The sequence below is a fragment of the Sciurus carolinensis genome, chromosome 18 (genome assembly GCF_902686445.1).
Source record: "Sciurus carolinensis chromosome 18, mSciCar1.2, whole genome shotgun sequence".
Classification (NCBI taxonomy): Eukaryota; Metazoa; Chordata; class Mammalia; order Rodentia; family Sciuridae; genus Sciurus; species Sciurus carolinensis.
Genome location: NC_062230.1, coordinates 15,734,392 through 15,757,700, shown reverse-complemented (window position 1 = coordinate 15,757,700; position 23,309 = coordinate 15,734,392). Strand labels below are relative to the sequence as shown.

The window sequence follows — 23,309 nt, the reverse complement described above, 5'->3', positions numbered from 1 at the left end:
TGAACCTTCCGGACCGTGCTGGTTGGGGAGTGGAGGCGGGTGGGCGCCCAACGCATCGGACCACCCAACACGCCCTCTTTCCCCCCTCCTCTCGGCGGGTCAGAGGGTCGCTGAGACAGCCCCGCTCTGCTTCCCGCTCCGCCGGTGGCTGGGGCCTCCCCCGCACCGGGATTGGACGCCAGAGAACCGGGTGGGGCGTGCGGGGGTCCCCAGAAGCCCAGGCTCCCAGTCGCTTCCGTGCAGACGTTGCTGGCCCGCACCCGGCCCGGGAGGACCCTGTGCAGAGCTGGGGGCCGGTGGGCGGCGCGGAGGAGGCGGCAGCCGCGGCGGCGACCCCGGAGCTCGGGAGCGCCAGGATGTTTGACAGCTCGCAGTACCCCTACAACTGCTTCAACTACGACGCCGACGACTACCCTGCCGGCAGCTCGGACGAGGAAAAGCGGCTTACGCGGCCCGCGTACAGGTGCCTGCGGGGGCCGGTGGCGGGACTCGGGACAGCCAGAGCCTGTCCGGGATGGAGGGAGAGAGGGGCTTTCTTCCTCGGGGCGGGCTGTGGGAGAGGACGCATCCGGGGGCACTTTGGGGGGTAGCCGAGAAGGCACCTTGGATCTCCCAGCGGGAGGACCCCGAGTGCATGAGAAGTCCCAGGGTCTGGGTGGAAGCCAGAGCTGTGAGCACGGGGTCGCCAGCCAGGACAGCGCTTCCCTCTCCCCCTCCAACACCGCGCTGGCTGCCTGGGGAGCGGATCGGTCGGCCTCACCCGCCCAGCGGGAAGGCTGCCTGGCTCCCCGCGCTCTGCCCTGCCTGACGCCCCATCCGCAGCTACATCGCACTGATCGCCATGGCCATCCAGCAGAGCCCCGCGGGCAGGGTGACTCTGTCGGGCATCTATGACTTCATCATGCGCAAGTTCCCCTACTACCGCGCCAACCAGCGTGCCTGGCAGAACTCCATCCGCCACAACCTGTCGCTCAACAGCTGCTTCGTTAAGGTGAGCCCCACCCCATCCCCGTCGCGAAACACCCTCGAGTGCCCCCTGAGTGTCCCGCATTGGCGACACCCAGGCCAGTCATCCCTGGTGACTGGGGATGTTGGGAAGCTCTGCTCAGAGGTAGGGCACCACAGCCTGTGGGCCTGCAAGGCTACCCCAAAGGGCCGGCGCGCCTTGCAAGCCCGTGGAGCGCACTGACCCTGGCTCTGCGCAGGTGCCGAGGACCGAGGGCCATGAGAAGGGCAAGGGCAACTACTGGACGTTTGCAGGCGGTTGCGAGTCGCTACTGGACCTCTTTGAGAATGGGAACTTCCGCCGGCGGCGCCGGAGACGCGGCCCCAAGCGCGAGAGCCCTAGGGCACTGCGCACTGGAGCCAATGAAGGGTCCCTGGGTCAGCCGGAGTCAGCGGCGCGCGAGTCCCCGACTCCAGACGGAGCGTCTGCCCTGGGTCATGAGGCCCCAACCCCTGCTGACCCTGCAGCTCTGGGAAAGGAGGGCCACAGAGACATCAAGTTCAGCATCGACTACATCCTCTCCTCCCCAGACCCCTTTCCAGGGCTCAGGGCACCCTGTCTGCTGCAGGAGAGCAACTTCCCCCGCTGGAGCTCCAGCAAATGAACCTCCACTTCCAAGGTGGTGAGAGATGGGGTTGAGGCTGCTTCCCGGTGGCCACTACAGAATCAGCCTGGGGTCTTGGGTCAGTTTCTCCCCAGGAAGTAGGTCTCAGCCCCACCTTGAGCCATGAATCCCCTGTATTGTCACGACCTTGGAACTTTCTCCCCAGTCGGACCCTAAGCCCCTGGGTTGGAGGGAAAGGTGGAGGACCACCTTATGAGATCTGCTTACTGTGATGTGACTTTATCCATTCAGAGAAAAGTTCCCCTGCAGGAACAACCCATTTGAATCCAGTTTGACTTTGAGGTCAGCTTGTCCATCCTCAGACTGCAGTTCCAAAGGAAGAAAACAGGGAACATTCCCTGGAGCCACATAGCATTTCATTCCTGGTGAGGTGAGAAACGACTCATGAACTGCCATGTTCCAGAGCTGGTGTGTGCTCAGTAAGCAGTCAGTGCAGTTGGCTAACACCTCCCTACAAGTAAAAATAATAAGGTAAAAAGATGAAGACAGACATTAACTCATCCCCACGAACAACAGTGACCCCACATTTCTGATGGCGTCTGTTTTGGCTAATAGGATCAGAAGTGACAGATGTGTCTTGTGTTGTCAACAGGGTTTTGATGATGGTTTTTAAAGCCCCTTGCACAAATACAAATACAGGAAAGACAAGAGGAAGAGAGGAAGGGTGGGAGGGGCCCACATTTGGGGAGGACACTGGGCAAAGCCATCCTTGGTTCTTCTGAGCAGGAATCAGCTCCTGCTCCGGCACCAGCTGGCTTCCCAGAAATGCAGCTTCGGACAGCGGACTGTTGGTGGATCCAGCACACTGAGGTGCAGACAAGCATCGAGCTGGGCACACTCCATTTGAAATGTAAATGATTTAATTACTGTGTAGAGACAGGCAGTTTAAAAAACACAATTATGCACAGTGAAACTATTTGACCAACCTTATCATTTTTCACCAGCCCATTTTCGCAGAGTTAATTGCTTTCTGTGACTTAATTTGAACATTAGTATGGATTACACCTAATCGGATTCGCTAGGTGACAATGATTGGCTAATTTCGTGAACGGCAAAAACACACCCAAAGAGCCTGGCTGTCTGGATTGGGAATTACAGTCTTGCATTATCGGACTCTCTTAAAAATGGGCTCTAAGTAATGAAGGCAGGAAGGCTGCTGAGGCAAACCTGAGCCACGTGTGAGGCCCGCTTGGACCCGGCTGCATTTCCGTTCAGAGGCCTGACACTTGGTTAGTTCCAAGTACTCCTTTGCTCATCTCCCAGTAAATAGAGACTGTGTGTGCCTTTGTTTTGGGAAGAGGGAAAGTGTTCCTGACAGATGTCATGAACAGCTCGGGCTCCTATCCTGCATTGAGTAATAGTGAGTCGCCTGCTCCTTGGCCACCAGGCCCTACCAATGGCAGCCTGAGCCCAGGAGCCGCCCTTGGCCCAGCAGGAGGAGAGGGAGCCAACCTCAAATGCCCTTTCCTGAAAGCAGAAACAAGGCCTGAGAATGGTGCCTCCCCTCTACAAAAGCTATGCTATTCCCAGACCTCTGCTGGCTTACACATGTGGCTTCCCAGCCTGCCAGGAGGACCTCAGCCGGGACACGCTGCCTCTTGGCATCCCCCAGGTCCTGGGAGCTGGCTGCTGTCACTCTTGTGCTATTTTATGGTGGGAACTGCAGCACAGGCTCTGCTGCGTCCTTCCTCTGCACTGGCTGGTCTGGGTTGTCAGAGGGCCATGTGCACGTGTGTGTGTTGTGGGTATGTGTCATGTGTCTGTCTGCATTCCCGTTATTTATATCCCTTTGTCAGATGTGCTAAAAGAATTGATTTAAATTACACTAGATATAATGTAGATGGTGATAAGACACAGATGGTACTATATAGAAGTGGATGGCATAGAGATTATCTGAAGATATATTTTTCTGCTACCAACTGAGCAAATAAAATTTGCATTTTATCTTTTGGGCTCTTGTATTATTCCTGCATTTCATTCTAGTTAGCAAAGCCTGATTTGAAAAGGAAAAGTCCTTTGCCCTAAGGAGTCCAGGTAGTCTTTGGAGGCCTCAGCCTCTGAGCAAGAGGAGTTTTTAGTGGCCCATCTCCTCTGTACACATGGACAAATGCCAACTTGGTAGCCAAACAAGGCAAGGGACGTCACCAGTCAAAATCTCTGTACTCTGAGGTGTAGCATTTGTTTTGCAAAGGATATCAATCATGTTTTTAAAAACGAAGGGACATTTTCAATTTGCCAGTGTGTGATATCCTATGACTTCAGAAGTGTTCCCAGCCTCTAGAGTGAATGGCATTTAATACCGACAACATAACAGGGGTGAGGGCTGGCTGTGACCTATTCAAATGTCGCTGCCACCACGCAGCCTGGCCCAACGCAATTATAATTAAATACTTTATGCCTCTCTTGCAAATCCGCAGATTGATCACCGATATGTACATTACCACCACATTACCCCCGAGCAGATGTCTGCCACACGCGTGTTATGGATCACCAGGTTTCCATTAACAAAGTTGGGAGGTGCTGCTGAGCAGGAGCTCAGGGGGAGACGTGTGCAAATTACCTAGTCCCCACCAAAGTTCCTGGCTAGGCGGTACTGGGACCCTTAGCTCCCTCCCCCAAGCCACCAGGAGATTCTAGGTGTCCCTTCTCATAGCAGCTGTGATCAGGGACCTCCAACAAAGGCTGCAGGAGTGACGGAAGAGCCCTGATGGCTTTGAGGAAGAGGAAGATGGAGCATCACACCTGTGTCCAGTCTTCCCTCTGAGGGGAGAGGCAGGTCCACAGGAGCAAGCCAACCTCAGAAACATTCTCTGTCTCTCTCTCTCTCCCCATTTCTGACGGGTGGGGTCTAGCCTCTCTGCATCTCTCCACAGAGACCTCCTTGGCTGATGGCATGGTTGGTTGAACACCTCCCTCTATGCCAAGCTGAAGTGGACCCCTGGACTCTGCCACTGGCTAAGTCTGGCCTGCCTCCCAGGGACTGTTGTTCATTCATTCAGTAAACACTCATGAGCAGTGCTGGGTACAACCAAGCACCACAGGGGCACAGGAAGCCATCCAACAGCATGGCAGGGGGTAGACAGACAGTCATCCAGGGCACGTAGAGTTCCCATGCCATATGACCGGGAAGGGAGCTGGCAGGTCACTGAGATCAAGGTGTGTGCAAGGCTAGCTCTGTGTGTGACCAGGCAGAGCTCTCCAGCTGCTGAAGCCAAGGCTTTGAAAGAAGCATTTTAGGTCAGCCTAAGTCTGTGGCAGGAAGGATTCAGGACTTATAGGACAGGTGAATGGCCGATGCAGCTGCAGGCAGGGACAGGAAGGATGTGGTGTGTGTGAAGGCCCTGTCATGCTTGTCCTGGCCCCCGTTCAGGCTGGACTCACTGTCCTTTAGCTTTTCAAATGCAGCTACCACATCTGGGCCAGTTTATGACTTTCTCTATGATATATTGAACTCTGGCAGTCTGGTAGGATGGTCACCCTGACAGGGGTAGGAGCACAAGGGAATAATTCTATAAACTGGGCCCACTGTGCTGACCCCTACATGCTGTTTGTTCCAAGAAGCAATTTACCTGCAACCCTAACTGGCTTAAGTGGACAGGATATGTCACATTCCTCAGCAAACTACCTGTTAACTGCATGAGAAATGCAGGCCCGAAATAAGGTTGATAAGAGGAACCTGAGTTACCTGAAGGTGGAGATTTTTGTGACCCTTTTCACAGACCAGATCCAGAAACTCAGGGAGATAAGGATAATTCATCTTAAATACAGAATCTGTAAGAATTTAAGAATTCAATTAGAACAGTCAGCATGGACCAAAGTGACCTAGAGTTGTCATGGCAGTGGGGACTTGAAAGTCTGATGTCATCCTGCTGTCAGTCAAGAGATGGACTTAGGCAGGACTCTCTGAAAACTTCTCTGGGATCTCTAATAAAACTGGAAGGCAAGAGAGGCATGCTGTCCCTCTCCTCTCTGAAAGGACCCACTCTCTCCCTGGAGAGTGTCCCCTTTTCCCCTTTCCTTTCCCTCCTAATAAACTCACACCTGCTACTCTGAGCAACATGTCTGAAGTCTTTCTGACTTGACCTCAAGAATGAGGGTTTGAAGCAGGGGGTGGAGGCTTCACACTGCCTCAGTTTCCCAGAAGGCCCCAACAATGTAACAACCCCATTTTCTGACTCTTGGCGTTGGTTAATGTGCGCCCTCCGACCCCCACACACAGCTCACTGGCAATATACACATCAGACTCTGCTCTTGTTCCCAAGCCTTTCTTCCCAGCCTCTTTGTCCTGTGCTCATGAAATGCTTCAGGGGCCCTGATCCAGATGCACCTGCTGGGAGGGAGGGGTGCTGGAAAGGATCGTGTGAGTGTTGGGGTGCTCTTCAATACCAGCCCAGGCCTCACCTGGCCAGAGTTGCTGCCCCAGGGTGGCCTTGGAGGGGTGGTGGCCCTGGTCTCCCTAGGGAGGGAGGAACACTGGGCTAGGAGTCCTGCAGCTGTGCCCTTAAAGGGCCATCTGTCCAGGAGTCCCTCACCACAGCATGTGCCACCCCAGCCCTGGGTGAGGGAGGCGGCGGCCCCTCCCTTGAAGCACATGCTGCCTCAGCACCCTGCAGGGGTTCAGCTAAGGGGCCACCATGCCAACCAGTGGGCGCTGGGCCAGTCTGGCTCCTGCCTCATGTCCCCCACCCTGGCCCTGGGACCCAGAGAAGGAGGTGAGGTCAGGCTGGTTCCCCGGGGAACAGGCCTATGCAGGGTCTCCCCGTGGAGAGGAGCAACCCTCCCCTCTATGCAAAGTTTCCTCTGTGCAAGGGTCAGTCCCCACCCCTCAGGGTCTCCACTGCCCTCCTGGCAGAGTAGTGCCTCTTTCCCTGGGACTCCATCCTTTGTCCTTCCTTGCAGTCACCTCCCCCCTGACAGGTGGGCCAGGAGACAGGGGTAACCCTGAGCTAAGATGGACTCAAAACTGGTCTGTTTCCCCTCCTTCATGTTTCTTCAAAGGGTCTGTGGTGGCCTCCTGCTTGGGGTTGGGCAGCCCCCCTCTCTGCAATGTTTCCCCTGTGCAAGGGTCAGTCCCCATCTCCCAGGATGCGAGGCTGCAAGGCCTGAAAGACACTGGGATCCCTCTGAAACTCCCCATCCAGCACCCCCAGGCAGGACCCCTAGCTGTGTGAGTCTAAACCAGAGAGTTTATCTTGGTGCCTGGGGTACTGGACCTCTCAGCATAAACAGTCTAAATGAGGAATCCAAACAGGCTTCTCACCAAAAGTAAGAAAGAGAAAACAAACTTCCCAAGGCTGCGGCTGCGCCTGTCCCCCCACCCCCACTGATCCTCCCTGTCTCTCTGTCTAGCCCCTACCTGGCTCTCCAAGGCCTGGGTGGCCTACCCGCTGCCTGCAGCTCCAGTTTGTCCTTCTGGGCTCCCTGGAAATCCCTTCTCTGCACCTCAGGCAGATGCAGTGGCCACTGGTCAATCTCAGACCTAAGAAATCCCAGCTGGCCAGACTGGAATTCCAGCCTCAGTGCAGCAGAATTTGGGGTATGCTGCTGGGGAGACCTATGTCTCCTAGCGTGTGAAGAGGAGGCTCAGGAGTCTCAGGGATCAGAGGGACCAGGAACCTCTGGAACCTCAGAACAGGGCTGCCCAAGAACCCAGGCCAGGCAGGACTGCACTGAGGAGGAGGTCACCCAGCGCAGCCAAGACCAGACCTACTCCTGTCAGGGAGGAGAGGGAAGGAAGCGGAGGCGCAACCCGCCCCACCAGCCATGAGTGTGGGGGCCTCTGGTGGGAGGGGAATCTCTCCAGATGTGAGACTCATGCTTTCGTTGAGGTGACAGACCCCAAGCACTGCAAGTGGCCAAGCACTGCAGGCCATCTGAAGTGACATCAGGGTCCCATTTGACACCCCACTGGAGACAGTGACAGAGTAGGAAGAAGACTTGTTGGACTCTTTGATCAGGCTCCACTGGGAACCAGCTACATAGACGGTTCCCCAGGACACACACAGTGGCACCCCACAGACCACTCCAATGTGGCCCATGGGGTGCCAGGAATCCCACTGTGGTGGCCCCTTCTCTGCACGTGCTGGGTGCCCTGCGCTGCACACAGATACCATGGGTCCATCCTGCTGTCAGAGGGGGAAGTGACTTGGGGGCATCACCAGCAAACCCAAGCCAGGTGTAGCCCCAAGGTCACCCCAGTTGCAGCAGCAGCAGAAGCAGGCATTTGCTGGGGCTAGTGTACCTGGCCCTTTCTGAGATTGCTCATCTCCAAGGACACTAGGATGCTAGGACAGTGACACTCTAGGGCATACTTGAACTTTGAAACCACACACCAGGGAACATGCTGCGGGAGGCAAATCTGGGGCTCAGCCACCCTGCAACAAACTGGGGGAGGGGCCCCTGGTCACTGGCAGGCTGTGTGACCCAGTGTGGGGTTCTGGTGCCAGAGCTCAGGGGTCTCCACAGAACCCAGCCTCCTCCTTCCTCCTCAAAGGGCCCCACCTCCATTCTTCACAGAAGAGGATAGGCACACTCACTGTGAGAAGGAGGCCAGTGGCACTCTGGGCCACCGAGGGAGGGGTCTGCAGGCAGGCTGTGCAGGACGGTCACCCCGCCTGAGGTGCAGTTCTCCCCTGGAGGGCCTGTGATGGAGAAGGCTCAGAGGGAACCTGAGCCAGCATGAAAGGAGAGTGGGTCAGGAACCCACTCCTCTCTCGGCTCTCCCCATCAGCCCTGCCCCACCCCAGGTGCCCATCCAGCCCCAGAAGCCCCACCTGTGAGCAGGGCCAGGTGGACTTTCATAGTAACAAAGCAAGGCTCAGAGCTGGTGGGAGCAGAACAGCTAGTCCCAGCCCATCTTCCCCACACCAGGCACCCAAGATGCCAGCACCTCTAACCTGGGCTCAAGGTACCATTCACCAGCTGTGATGGTGACTACTTCAGGGATCCAGAATCTGGGGATGGATGTCCACTGCATGCACCATCACCAAGGGGCACCCACCATCTCTCCCCCGGTACTGGCCTAATGAGTGGCCCTTGCCAGAATTTGCAAGAAAACCTGGGAAAGAAACTACTTACAACCTTTGACCCATGATGTAATTTTCCATCCAGACAAATTAGCAATCCATAAACATTTACAAAATTACATGTTTTCACCCCATGAAAACACCAAGTGCATCTTGTGCCTAATCCACCCTCTCCGCTGTTCTAGAGAGACGGTTTTCAGAACCGACTGCTTCGTCAGGCCCAGGCGTTGTCGACACAAATTAATAGGCCTGATTCGAGTCTGCACAATTACATTCCCACCAGCTTTAGGGGACTGCAGACCCAGATTCCAAATAAGATGCGAGTTCACTCAACTGAAACTTGCAGTATTAGATTTATAATAAACAGAGAGAGGTCACACAGCTATGCCATTTTTGAAAGAAAAGGAAATTGAGAGGGAACATTAGAACTTTATTCAACTCAGCCCTGCACTCTGTCAAATGCAGGAGCCAGAATCAGGAGCCTCCCCAATAGGCAGGGTGACCACACCAGCCTTGGGGGTACCCCCACCTCCTGACCGCAGCCACTGTGATGTCACCTCCATCTCACCTTCACACTGTGGACAGTCCATCTGACCACGCTGGCCTCTGCCTTCTCCTTCCAAGCTGGGGCTCTCAGGACTGCTGGGTTCACTCCCAACCCCACTCAGTTCAGAGTCCATAAAGGGAGCTCGCAAAGCAGATCAGTGACCATGACATTGTTTGTTTCTGAATTTGGAGAAAGAAGAAAGGGACCAGACCAACTTTCTCCTGAAACACCAATGGGGATGGGTCTGGTTCCAAAAGCAAGGACCATCTGACCCATCAAGCAACTCGTGAGCATCTGCTTCCAAGGTCACCTCATGGTGGCAGACCACGTCTGTGCACACCCCCATGTCCAGGGTTCCATGTGGCCAGTGAGCAGGTGAGAGAGGCCAGGCCCCAAGGAGGTGACCTCCTACTCTCGGCTCCCGGTGTGCTTCCTCTCACAGACCACAGGAGTTTGGGGTTCAATAGGAACAGGCAACAGTGTCCTGAGCAGACGGGGTCTTCTTTGCTGCCCAGCCAAGAGACACACAGGACAGTTCATTCATGGAGCAGTTTAACCCCTGAACTTAGGGGCAAGGCAGCCACCTGGACTCTGTTCACACCCAGAGCAGAAGGCAGGATGAGAGGAGGGACCGGCCCACTGGGGTGGGAGTCAAGCCAAGGCTCCTGCTAGCTGGAAAATGGAGAAAGTTTCCTTAAACATCCTGTGAAAGGGTGCGTTAAGACATCATGACCCTATGTGCATGCATGATTACACGAATGGTATGAATCTACATCGTGCACAACCACAGAAACAAAATGTTGTACCCCATTTGTGTACAATGAATCAAAATGCAGTCTGTAAAAAAATTAAAAAATAAGTAAATAATTAAAAAAAAAAAAAAAAAGACAGCAAAAGCCAGACAGACTGGCCAGGAAAGTTATGTCAACAGAAGACTCTGATATGGACATCCACCTGGGAATTGTTGTGACTGAGAACATTGGATAGTACGACCACTTCTCCTGCCGGGTCCTTCAGGATAGATCTTTCTACAGCCATATTTAGTACCAGGGGATGACCCTCATCTGATGAGGGGTAGGGGGACAGGCTTGACAAAAACCAGGGCTTTGCAGTTGTCAAACCCAGGTGCAGCTGGAGACCACCCAGTTCACCTCCAGACAGAGCAGGCAGAAACAGGTTGTTCCACCTGGTGGTGGCCCCAGCCCTAAGCCCCCTCTGCACCTAAGGGCCACGGACCTGGCTGTATGGGATCTGCATTCACAGCCTGAGACACAAAGGCAGAACATGCACACATGCATGGCGTCACACATGCCTAGATACCCCACACCTGCACACAGGTGCACACATGCACACACATGAAGAGATACACAGTGTACTAGTGCAGACAATAGGTTCACCTGTCTGTCTGCAGGCACGTGTGCCCAGGCTGCTGGTGTGGCCTGCCCTGTCACGTATCCATGCCCCTACACACACAACCCCTCTCTCCACACCTTTCTTATCTTCTCAGCCTCGGGGTTAGGGTTAGGGTTAGGCTTAGGATTGGGGTTGGGGTTGAGGTTAGGGTGGTCAAGTGTACTAACCATCTACCTCGGAGATACCTGGTCTCCCAGAGCCACCTACCCAGGGGCAGAAGGACAGAGGCCAGGCAGGTGCGCTCCTGGCACATGCTGCCCCAGGCTGTGCCTCCTGCTCACCCTGACAGCCCAACCTGGAGCTCACTCTGCACCTGGTATGTTCCAGAACTCGCTTCTCCCAAAAAACCAAGGTTCTCATCAAGGATGTGAGATGTCTGTCCCAAACACAATGATGATGGCAAGAATGTGCATCTGTAGTTTCCTGAAAAGCCAGCCACAAATTTTCTTACTATTTTCTGTTTTGATTAACTGATTTGAGTGGATGTTCGTCAGTTAACCTTCGACTCCAGGTGTCCTGTGTCCGTGTGGGTCAGTTGTAGGAACCACAGGCTTCCTATTCACAAAGGGGCTGGGGTCTCCTCTCTGCAGGGCCGGTCTCAGTTCGTAGCAGTGCAGGCCCCAGCACCCCAGCTGCACCGGGAAGCAGACTAACCCTGCCTGCAACTCCCATCAGGGCCAGCCCTCTGGGAGCCACTAACCAGTGCAGAACGGAGGGACCCCACCAGCCCCCGAAGTCACTCCCTCCAGGTCCCATTCCCAACACTTGAAGCACCTCGGAAGTATTTCTGACCTCCATAGTAGCAAAAGGTCGATGGTAGATCTGGGTCCCCAAGCAACTCAGGGGAGCTGAGGCCTCTGAGGGGGCACGGCCGCAGCCACCCTCCTGTACCTGGGGAAGGTGGGCCTCTTCCCTCAGCCTCTGGCCGGTCTGAGGACCTGGAGGTACTTCTTGACCCTCAAGGAACAGAAGCTGACCCCTGAGTTCCATGTGCTCAGTCTTGTCCTTCTTTTTCCTGGCTCTCCTCTTAGATGCCAAGCTACTCGTCCACACTGGCTGCCTAAATGGAACCAGGGGAAATTCATTAGAGGCCTGTCACAGCTGGATCAGTGGGCTCTTACTCAGACAGATGACAGAGGGAGAAGGTGGAGAGGGACCACACAGGGGAGACTCCTTCTTCCCTCCTATACTGATCATCTCGAGTTACCCTTTTAGGAGGCTCTATTTATCCAGGAGACCAGAGTTAGATGCCCTCTGAGGTCAGCTCTCCTGCTCTGTCCACAGGGCTCAGTTAGGCCAACTCTGTTCTTTGTCCTTAAGTGGGCACATGATTGCACCCACAGATCACTGATTTCCCTAGGCTGCAGGTATCAGCACAAGGGCCATCACGTGGTCTGATGGTGAGAACAAACAGGACACATCCTTGATGGTATGATGGAAGCACCCAGATCCAACCATGCCTGAAGCTGTCTATTCTCCAGCTCCCTATGCCAACCCTACTCTATTGAGCTTATGGCAGTTTGACTTGAGTGTCTAATACTTCCAACTGATGGAGTCTTGATTTATACCAGTGTTTCAACATTTGCCCACTAATGAGGATAAATGCTTTAGCCCAAGAAACATATTCATGATAGTGGAATTATGACCAATGAGACATATATGATGTGCTCAAAGCACAACACCCACCCCGCCCTGTGTAGATTGTGGCTCACAAGCCAAGGGTGAGAATTTCCCACAACCTGCCCAAACCTAGACCCTCTAAGGGTTCTGAAGTGGGCCTGGAGTATGCACCTTCACCAGCCCCTGGTACTCAGCAGTGTCTGGGACCAGTGTCTGGGACCAGGTCTGGTCTTTCTGCTGCTGGGAATGGGGTGTAACCTGCAGGCAATCAAAGCCTGGGTGCCACTGCCTGCCATGTGTCAGGGGCATGGTTAATAGACCCAGCCTCCACACAGCTCTCAGGAGGGACAGCGGGAGAGGCACAGGTGTGTGTTAACCACAGGGCGAGCATGCATGTGTGCAGGCGTGCCCTTGGGATTGTGCAAATGTGCTGTGGGCGTGCATGGGTGTTCAAGAGTAACCAGGTTTCTATGGGTGTGTTGATGTGGGGCTGTCTGGGTGGCTGGGGACAGGCTGCACAAGCAGGGGTCTCTGGGAACTACCCCAGCCTTCAGCTGCACAGTCCCACAGCCTCTTGGCTGCTCCCAGCTGCTCCCAATGCCTTTGCACTCTGATCTGTGCTGAGACTTGAGTTTACAAAGCAACAGAACCTGGGCTCCCAGAGCTCCCTGGGAGGGTTCCTGCCAGGGGATGTGCACAGGCTTTGCTCATGGCCTAGGGTCTCCACGTGTGAGTTCATGTCCTCCAGGACCCCACTCAGTGGGGATGCAGTGGGAAGAACTGGGGGAAGGCCCCTGGGAGCTGCCACCACAGCCATGGAAGCAATCAGCGCCGGCTGCACTGAATGTAAAGGTTAGTACATAAATCAAAGGGAAATGTCAGATGCCTTTTAACACTGATTGAGATGTAATTTGGGGCGGGGGCTATGGGCAACCACTATGCACACGCAATGGCGGCAGGCCACAGAAGAAATCATGTCATTTGTTTGTTTATACATTCATAATCACATCAAGATTGATGGTCCCGCCACTCAGGCGGATGCAGACACCTCTCCTGCATTCCAAGGAATATTTGTGGCTGGGCACACTGGTCCAGCATCCGCTGACATGATACACACTGAGGATGTGCCATACACAAGCTGTCTGGGCCTGAAAGAACTTTCCAAGTGCATTGGAGAAAATCTCATACTGAGTCAGCCCTGAGGGCTGGAGTCTCGGACAGAAGGTTCAGGTCCACAGTGCAGACTCAGGCCAGATCCAGAACTCATTAGGCCTAGACGTTCCATGGAGCACATATGTCCTGTGTCCCCAGCCCAGACACCCTACCCCCCGCCTCTGGCCACCTGCAGCTCTCCAGCCCCAAGCAGGTGCTCAAAACAGAGCTTGACCTCCCCAGGGCAGCCCAAGGAACTTCCTGCTACAAGATTCCAGGTGGGTCTCCAGCATCTGCACTTGGGGCTCCGGACCTCACCTCCACGACATGAACCCCACTGACAGCAGCCGTGTGTGTGTGTTCTGCATATCAGGCTGCAAAGTGGGTGTTGGCACAACAGTGGTGACTGCTGCATGGTGACACATATACCAGTCTTCAGTTGGCACACCTTGAACAGATTCAACCTTTAGCTGACAATTAAATGCTTTGAAATACAATTTTAAAACATTGTAACCCTCCTTGGCCAACCTTGGAAGTTTTGAAACAATTCTACATTGTTTTTAATATTTCTGTGACTTCAATACATAAAAGTGGCCCAGTCCTCTCTTCGCCTCGAGAACCCTGAACGTGCCTGCTCCTCCACTTAGAACTGTGCATTCCTGAGCTGCCCCAGCCAGCCTGTCCTCCTGGCCTCCCTTATCTCCTCTGCCCTGTCTTACCTGCCAAAGAAGGCTGTGAGTTCCTCTGCTCCCAGGTGCTGCCCTCCACGAGGTCAGCCAGCGCCCCCTGCACTAAGACTCAGCTGGAAGGCTGCTTCCTGCAGGAACACCACACTGTCTGCGCTCCTGTCTAGGCTGGGTTGGAATCCCTGACTTCGAGCACCCACTGGGAGCCCTGACATGCACCCTGAGGGCTGCCTTCCCTGAGCCAGCCCTGGGGCACTGGAGTGGCCTGCTTCATCCCCACCTCACCTCACCATGGGAACACCCATTTGTCACTTATTCAACCTTTAACCAGAGAAAAACCATGAAAATAACTGTCTAACTGGACTTAAAAAAAAAAAAAAAAAAAAAAAAAAACCTGCTTATATGAAATAAAGTTTAGCCAGGCGTGGTGGCACCTGTAATCCCAGCAACTCAGGAAGCTGAGGCTGGAGAATTGCAAGTTCAAGCTCAAAACCAGCCCCAGCAATTTGGCAAGGCCCTAAGCAAATTGGTGAAACCCTGTCTCAAAATAAAAAAGGGCTGGGGGATGTGGCTCAATCCTTAAGTATCCCTGGGTTTAATCCCCAGTACCAAAAAAAAAAAGAAGGAGAAAAAGAAGGAGGAGGTGGAGGGAGGAGGAAGGGGAGAGGAAAGCAGAAATACACTTCATAGGAACACAAAAATTAAAAGAAAAAACATCATGAAACCCTGGCCTATGAAAAGCTGTCTCATGTCAACTCGGACATCAAAGCAAATCTTCATCTCCTTTTCTGGAGACAGAGGGACACTTCCCAATGATAAACCCTAACTCTTATGAGGATTTGAAGCAAGCCCACAGTGACTGGGGCCGACCAGGGCAGACGGAAGATGAGGACAGGGGAGACCTGATGGGCTGGCATTCCAGCCCAGACCCCAAACCCACAGCAGCTTTCTCAACAGCCACGTGGTCTCTGCAAGGACCACAGAGAGCTTCCACATGGCAGCCCAGTAAACCCTACAGGGCGAAGCAAAGCAGAGCTCGGAAGGACACTTACAGCCTTCACAGGAAAGAGGCTGAAAGGACAATTCCAGTGACCTGTGCAGGCACAACGTGTTTGGAAATCCCTTGCACTTGCCGGAGCTCGCTGGTGGGGTGCTGACTTGGTAGGAGCAAACATGAGCCAGCCCAAGAAGCATCTCCGGGCGCCTGCCAAGCACGGGCTCCCAAGAATGACGCTCCCGTCAGTGACTGTGTAGCGAAGCATGGAGCAGTCACCAATGCAGGGGATCCGGCTCCACGTCAAGAGGGATCTAGTACTTCAAGGACAATGTCACAGAATCTGGAATTGTGACTCCCAACCACAGTGGCATCGTGCTACCCGGGAGGCCGCGGGAATGTGTGAGGTTTACAGTTCCGATTGTTGCCACTGGTTCTTGGCAAGGGATTGACCAGCGTCGGGTGTGGACCTGGAATGTGAAACAATCACCAACTAACAAGATCACCCCCGTGCAATAAAGAACAGCTGTCTCAAAGTGCCAGTGCACCCTTCTGAGAGACTGAGTGCCATACCACAGGAGCCAGGTGGGAGCCACATGTGAGGCCTATTTGTGGCCAAGCTTTTCCACCTCTAGATTCTGTTTAAAGTTAGCCAGAGATGTGCTGTGGGCACCTAAGGGTTCTGTCTGACGCTGACTCCGGCCCAGCCTCCACCACCTCCCCATTGTTCATTGTTCTTTTTGTTGTTTTATGCGGGAGTGCCCAAACAGATGTTCCCAGATGTTGACCACTCTTCACTCACCCCTGGTTCCTGCATCTCACATGGTCCTCCTAGAATCCCTTGGCATCTTCCTGCCTTTGTTGGAGCCAATTCTTTCTGCCAGGGCTGATCTGCCTGTTCAGCCCTAGCCAAAGGCATGTCCTGCTCTTCCTCTCCCTGTTCTGATTCAAAAGTGAGGATACACAGCCAGGTGGCCGTCCTTGAACCTGCTGGGCAGTCCTGACCCTTATCATCCCTGGCATTTCCCTCTGATATTTTATTTGAAAAACTTCAAACAGGCAGGGAAGTTAGAAGAATTTCCCAGGGCACACCCCCTGACCCACCTTTCACAGCCGACTGCTACATCTTGCTGTGTGGGCTGTCAGCACTTTCCCTCCATCTACCTAGGAACCCACCTAATTCTTTAAGAATTTCCAAGTGTGTTGTATGTTTCCCCCTACACGATTCAGCAAGTATGCCATTAGTGGGAGCTTGATGTTTGTGTACAAGGTTTCAGTTTTTGTTTTTAAGGAAAAATAAAATTTGCTACAGTGAAATGCATAAACACATCTTTTAAGTGTACCATCATGAGTTTGGATAAACACATACCCTTCCATAACTCCAAAGGCTGCCTGGAGCCCCTCAGAGGGCCTGGCCCCCAGCTGGCACAGGTCCTGTGGGCCCTAGCTTTCAGTTTTTGCACTCTGGAACTTCAGTGCAGAGCAGAGCTTCCTGCACCCAGCTTGAGGCTCTGAGGCTCATCCACAGAGCCCTGCCATTGCTGAGTAGCATTTTGGCCATTTTTATGGGCTTTCAGTATTTATCACAATTTCCATTCTGGAGCCAGAACCCTGACAGCACTGACTGCAAGAGCCCACATCCTGGCCACAAGAGAAGGGAACGTTTGGTCTTTCTTTGTGAAGTGTGTTAGTTGCTGCTGGCTTTTAAAAGCAGGTAAATACCTTGTCAGGTTGAGGGCGTCCCTTCTGCCCTGTGATGGCAAACCTGCAGCCGTCCTTGTCCTTATTCCCCTGTACAAGATGTGTCTTCTTGTTCTGGCTAGATATAAAGTCCTCCTTTTATGATTTTTTCTAAACGTTTTGATTATGGAGTGGTGTGGTTCTCTGCACATTTCTTGAACTTGGGGCTCATTGGGCTTCTTCAGTCTGTGAGTTTATTGTCACTGCTACATCAAATTTGGAAAGTTTTTAGCTGTCCTTTCTTCAAAACTTTCCCCACTCGCCCGCCCACTTGGGGTTCTCCAGCACAGGCACATTGAGTGCTGGAAGTCACCCCTGTGGTCACTTGCTGGCCACTTGCTCATTGCTTGCTCTCTAGCTGCACTTGGTGCAGTTCTGCTGTTCTGACTTGGAGCCGCCCACCTGTCTTCTGCAGAGCCTCATCTGCTGCAGATCCTGTCATCTCAGATCTGATCATTTTCACCTCTAGAAATTTAACTTGGGCCTTTTGTAAACCTTCCCTATACCTACTTAATTTCTGCAAACACACAAAACAGTTATAGTAAGTGCTTCCTTTCTCTGCTAACTCTAATGTCCATGCCAATTCTGGGCGGCTTTGATTGACTGATTATTCTCTTCACTCTGGATCATATTTTCCTGCTTTATATGAGTACATATAACTTTAACTGGATGCCAGGCATTGTGAATTCTGCTTTGTTGACTTTGGACAGTGTTGTGTCTCTAAAATATTCTTGTGCTTGTTCCAGAAAATTCCTTAGCCATTATCTCCTCAAAGTTTCCTTTCCCTAATTTTCCTTGTGGAAATGCCAATCACACATGTATCACCACATTTTAATCTATCTATCATCTGTCTATCTACCTATCATCTATCATCTAGCTTTACCTATCATCTATCTTCATCTACCTTTCTATCTCTGCATCTATCATCTGTTTATTTCATTCTTGGTAATCTATTCGAATCAGTTGTCCAGTTATTAATTCTCTCTCTAGTTGTATCTAAATTGTTTTCATTTCAGTGACTGCATTTTTCATTTTAGGAAGTTTCTTTGGTGGGGAGGGGGTCTTTTTCATAGTCCTTTAATCCTGTTTTAAACTAACTTCTTCCACATTTTAATTGGTTCAAATTTTTTCTTACTAATGGACATTTAACAATTCTTTCCTCTGAATTTCTTGAAGATATAATCTTGCTACTGTGTTTCTTGCACATCATGCATTTCTTCCTCATGGGAGTTGCATATTGTCGTTGAGAGATCACGCAGTGTTTTTATCTGGATGCCCTGTCTGGCCTGGATGAGGTATGTCCTCAGGGAGGTCGCTTCTGCCAGAAGTCCCAGGTGGGGATGGGAGGTGTGTTCAGTGGTGACCCCACTTCCTCAACTCCTCCCCTGAGTTCTCCCCACTCCACTGCTGCAGTTCCCTCATTGTAATTCTCAGCAGAAACCTTTCACCACCAGCGCCCAGGTCAAGCAGGCTCCTGAGGGTCTGGGTCTGAGGCCTCAGGGCCCAGCAGGTCCAGCCCTACCCGCAGGATTCCCTGCCTCTTCTTTCCGCAGGCCAGGATCTCTTACTGAGAAGAGCTGCCGACCATCAGCTCATACACTTCTGGCAGGGTTTTCAGCTCTGTCTTGGATTTTTTTTCTAGTGTCTCAAAGCTGAGTTCCATATTTGAAAGGAATTTGCTATGGTTTATTGAAACTTCTAACTCACTTGTATCAGAAATACTTTCATAACAGTTAAACCACAATATTGCTGAAAGCATGTGTCCCCATTTTACAGGTAAGCGTGCTGAGGTCCTGAGCTGTCCCCAGAGATATGAGGTGAACAAATGTGAAACCTTTGACCTGGCCTTAGATTACAGGTACATTTTTTGTGTGTGTGAGTGTGTGTGTGTGTGTGTGTGTGTGTTGCTGGGGATTGAACCCAAGGCCTTGTGTACGTGAGGCAAGCATCCTACCAGCTGAGCTCTATCCCCAGCCTGGATTACAGGTACATTTTGCACATGGTACAGACAGCAGTCACTCAGCCCTCAGTGGAGGGGAGGGAATCCCATGTCCCAAGGCCTATCTTTCATCTACCTGCACCAAAGGAACTCAAAGGAACTTCAACAACTTCAACAAATTCAACTGATTAAGGACCAAAGATTATTTGCTAAAAACAACACACTCAAATGATAAAATCCTGGATTCCCCTCTGCACAGATGCCATGACTCCTAATTTGCACTGACATTCATGGATTCCATTGTTCTGTCCCAAATGATCAATGCATCAGAGAAGGTAGGCTGTGGAGAAGATCAAGGTGCATCTGTACCTTCAAAGGACTCAAGTCTAGACAGGAGGAATAGAAGCAGAACAGACCCAGTACCTGAAGGGCATGTCCAAGGATGAACTCCTCCCTGCCTAAGGTCTGCAGTGACACTTCTTTGTTATGCTGAAGTCATATATTTGTTTTAAGCTTCTAATAGAGTACAAGGTGCAAATCCCCTATTTAGTCCCATGTTCCTGTCAGCTCTTGCCATGATAATGTCAAGACAATGCCCCCCACCCAATCCCACATACTCTGTGGCTCAACAACAGCACAGGCCAGGGTAAGAACTCAGCTCTAAGTGCCGGTAACTCCACTCTGCCTCCTCATGGTTGAGCCCAGTCATGGAGGGTTTGGGGGAGGGGATTCCAGTTGCAGGGTGCAGCCTCCAGGAGAGGGTCCATCCACTTCTGTGCTCACCCAAGTTCAGACCTGCTATGTGGCCAGGCCAAAAATCAAGGAGCCAGGAAGAGCCCCCCAGGTCAAGGCCAATGTTTTTGAACAATTTAATCTGCCTCCCCTCCCACTCACAATCCCGAACCCCAAAGACAGCCCCCAGCAGCCCACCATAGCACCCATGTGAATGTTTGCTAAGCTCTGCGCTTATGTATTGGGAGATGCCAGAAAGGGGCAGGCGTAGCCTCTGCTTCCCCAGAATGTAGGCCCAGCAGGCATCTGTCTGTCTGTCTGTTCTGTCTTCCCAAAGAGAATCTGAGGTAATTCTCTCATTCCTCAGGTTGAGAGAACAGGACCCTCTTGAGTGCTGAGTCTCTCCACATCCCGGGCCTGTGACCTGCCTGATCTCAGCTGAGCCCCCAAGCAGCCTGGGATGTCCACCCTGGTCACTGGGTTGGGCACAGGAAAGCCAGGAGATGTGTGCCCAGGTCACAGCGCATCTGCAAGGAAGCTGCTTCCAGTCCCAGACCCTGCAGCCACTGTCCCACTGCTGGAGGCCTCTCTCCCAGGTGCTGCTGTCAGCTGGGTTCTCCCTGGTGCCAGGTGCAACCACGAACTGTGGAAACTCAGCTGGGGCTTCGGGGTGCCTTAGTAACATAGCCAGGGGGACTTGGCCAACTCTCCCCATGGGTCCTGGGGAAATGCAAGGGTGGGCAGAGCAGGACAGCCGTGCTGAGGACTACAGGAGGAAAAGGGAGGTAGGTGGGAGATGGCAGCCATTGCCTCCTCCCCATGACTTGTCCTTAAGTTTTCACACCCAGGTTGCAATGACTCACACGCTACCCAGAAAACTGCTTTTTACTGGAGGGGGATGTTTGCTGAGCAGACAAAACTTTATGCCCAGGTAGTTTCAGCGGTGATCAGGGCAACAGTGAGGTTTAAAGTCTGATTTAAGATTCAAAAGACAAATAATGCAATTTTTAAATGGGCAAAGGACTTGCCTGGACATGTCTTCAAGAAGGACAAACAAATGACCAACAACCTCATGAAGAGATGCCCCAGGACATGCAAATCAAAATCACAGTGAGACACCAGCACACACCCACCAGGCCACTATAAAGTTTTTTTTTTTCCCAAGGGGGAAATAATAAAGGTTGGTGAGGGTGTGGAAAAACTGAGAACATTGCACGTGGCTGGTGGAATATAAAATGGCACGTCTGCCTTGGAAAACAGTTTGGCATTTTCTGAAAAGGTTGAATAAAGAGTTAAGACCCAGCCATTCCACTCCTAGGTATACAGGAAATTGAAAATAGGGACTTGTACATGAATGTTCACAAGCAGCATTGCTTGTATAGCTAAAAAAAATGCAAACAACCCAATTGTCCATCAAAAAATGAATGAAAAAACAAAGTGTGGCATCCACACAGAGAATATCATCAGCCATGAAAAGAGCGAAGCCCACCCAGGCGGCAGGGTGGACCTGCCTTGACGACCATGCTGTAGGATGGAAGCCCGACACAGCCTCCACAGGTCACTGCCTGTCACCACCAGAGTCACCAACCACAGCGCTCCCTGGCAGGAAATGCTGCCAGTGATAATAGGCGGTATGCTGCTTCTTTTTCAGGTAATGAAAATGTTCTGGATAAAATCTGCTGAGTTTCACTTCAAAATGATGAATTTTATGTTACATGAGTTGTACCTTCATTTTTAAATTGCACACACACCCACACCCTGACCTAGGGTGAAGTCATTGCACAGTCCTCCCTCACCACTGTGAAAACTCTGACCCTGTCACCTCTCTGAGCCTGGTTCCTTATGCTTTAAATAGGGTAATAGTGCCTCACTCACGAGGGTGTTGGGCCCTGAAGTGAGATAAGGAAAGAAACACCCTGGGTTATTGTGCTAAGTAACTGAGATAATGCATGCAATGTAACACCAGGCTCAAAAACAGGGCCATTTAAGAAGTCACCTGGCCCAGTTCCCATCGCACCTGTGGGTGATTCCGGTCTGACACCTGGCAGTTGGCCCTAATCCTCCCTGAATCCCAGGGTAAATCCCTAGGCCTTACACTGAGGCACTTAAACAGCTGCCCTGTGGCCCCTCACCCACACCGCTCACCCAGGGCCAAGTACCTGTCCCCCCAACAGCCTTCCTGCAGCTAGAGGAGGCCTCCGAATAACACCACGCCCCGCAGCGCCAGAAGAAATGTTGCGGAAAGGCTAGACTAGAGCCAACTGCGCGGCGCCCCGGGCCACCCAAGCAGCTAGCCGCTCTCTGCGCCCTCGCCTCCGGGTTAACCGCGCCTTGGCTGTAGAAAGCAGCGCCGGCAGGTGCTGCTCGGCATTGCACGCGCTGATGAATCAATCCCCCTCGCCCTCATCCCGACTTGAACATGCAGCGCGGTACACAGCTGACCCGGGCGCCGACCCTCACGTCGCGGGCGCGCGTGAGGACTGCTGTGGAAGCGGCCTTGTGAATCTGTTCCCAGACTGTGAAACGAGGGGCGGGCTCTCCAGTTGCCGCGTCGGGCCCACCCAGGTAGGATGTGCCCGACAGGAACCCGTCCCCGCCTGGGCATGGAAGCTGAAGCCCGGAGGACTCGCGGGGCGGTAGTTTGCTGTTCATCCCACCATCTCCCTTAAAGAGAGGTAAACGCGTCTGCGAAGTCCGCAGCCTCCCTCCAAGAGCATGCGCGCACCTGCCCTCCGCAGGTGAGGCCAAGAGGGTGCACGGCCGCAGCACTCCACTAGGCGGCAGCAGAACGCCAGGGATGAGCAGCACCGCGACCCTGGAGCGGGGCGGGGACGATGTGGTGGGCAACTCGGCCGCCCCGGCCACGCTCGAACCTCCAGGCCACGCCCATTTGCATGTCGGGCCCGCCTACCTCTCCAGCCACACCCAGGTTACGCCCCCATTGACCACATCCTGGCTCCAGCCCAGGGGTCCCCAGGACTCGGGACCTGCCCGAGACCCGCCCTTCTCTCGGGGGCCACGCCCCTTAAAGGCCACGCCCCTCCGGATGAACTACTGGGGCAGGGGTCGGTGGGTGGTCCGGCTGGAGGAGGGGTCCCGCTGTTGAGGGCGTGGCCAACAGGGCTTTTTCAGGGCTCCAGACCTTTTCCGACTGGACGCTGGCTTTCTCCACTGATCCTGAAGACCGCCCATTTTGCTGAGACTTACACTCTAGATGTCTGGTAGGAACAGGAGGCACCAGACCTAAGCTGGAACCGGTAGTGTGAGCAGCCCCTCCTGGACACGCACAGACTGTCACTTCCACTCCAGTTCCTGAACTTCAAAAAGGATGACCACGCCCCCGACCAGGTGGGTGCTGATTCCGTGCCAGGTGGGCTCTGACCCTAGGCCCAGGTGGGTACTAACTCCAGGCCAGATGGGCACTGACCCCAGGCTAGGTGGGCGCTAACCCAGGAAAGCTCCTGCCTGACTTCTTCCTACCATGGCAGCTCTCTGATCTGGAAGTGGGAGACTTGGAAGACAGCTGTCCTGTGGACACCGAGGAGACTGAGACAGGACTGAGACTCAGGTCAAATCCCATTTGTCCACCTGTCCATTCCCTTGCCCCCTGAGAGTCTCTGAGCAAAAATGGAAGCCAAGAGCAGCCTCTGCATTCGCTCCCATCCTGACTGAGAGGGTCCCCAGGTCAGGGCTCTTAACTGTGACCAGAACTGGGGAGGCAGGATGGAAGCCAAGGGACCCCTGAGAGAGACCCCAGGAAGGCCATACTCTCCTGCCAAGTCAGGGTTTAGAAATGCACAGACTGATTCTAACAGGTCTCCCCGGAGTGC

At 53.1% G+C, this 23,309-nt stretch overlaps 1 protein-coding gene across 1 annotated transcript; it reads left to right on the top strand.

Moving 5' to 3' along the window:
- Positions 1-356: 356 nt before the first annotated feature.
- Foxl3 (forkhead box L3) lies at positions 357-22,585 on the top strand. Its single transcript, XM_047534174.1, has 5 exons — positions 357-463; positions 823-991; positions 1,206-1,590; positions 8,574-8,644; positions 22,151-22,585. Exons 1-5 carry the CDS (start codon positions 357-359, stop codon positions 22,583-22,585), a joined length of 1,167 nt encoding a protein of 388 aa, XP_047390130.1.
- The last annotated feature ends 724 nt before the right edge of the window (positions 22,586-23,309 follow it).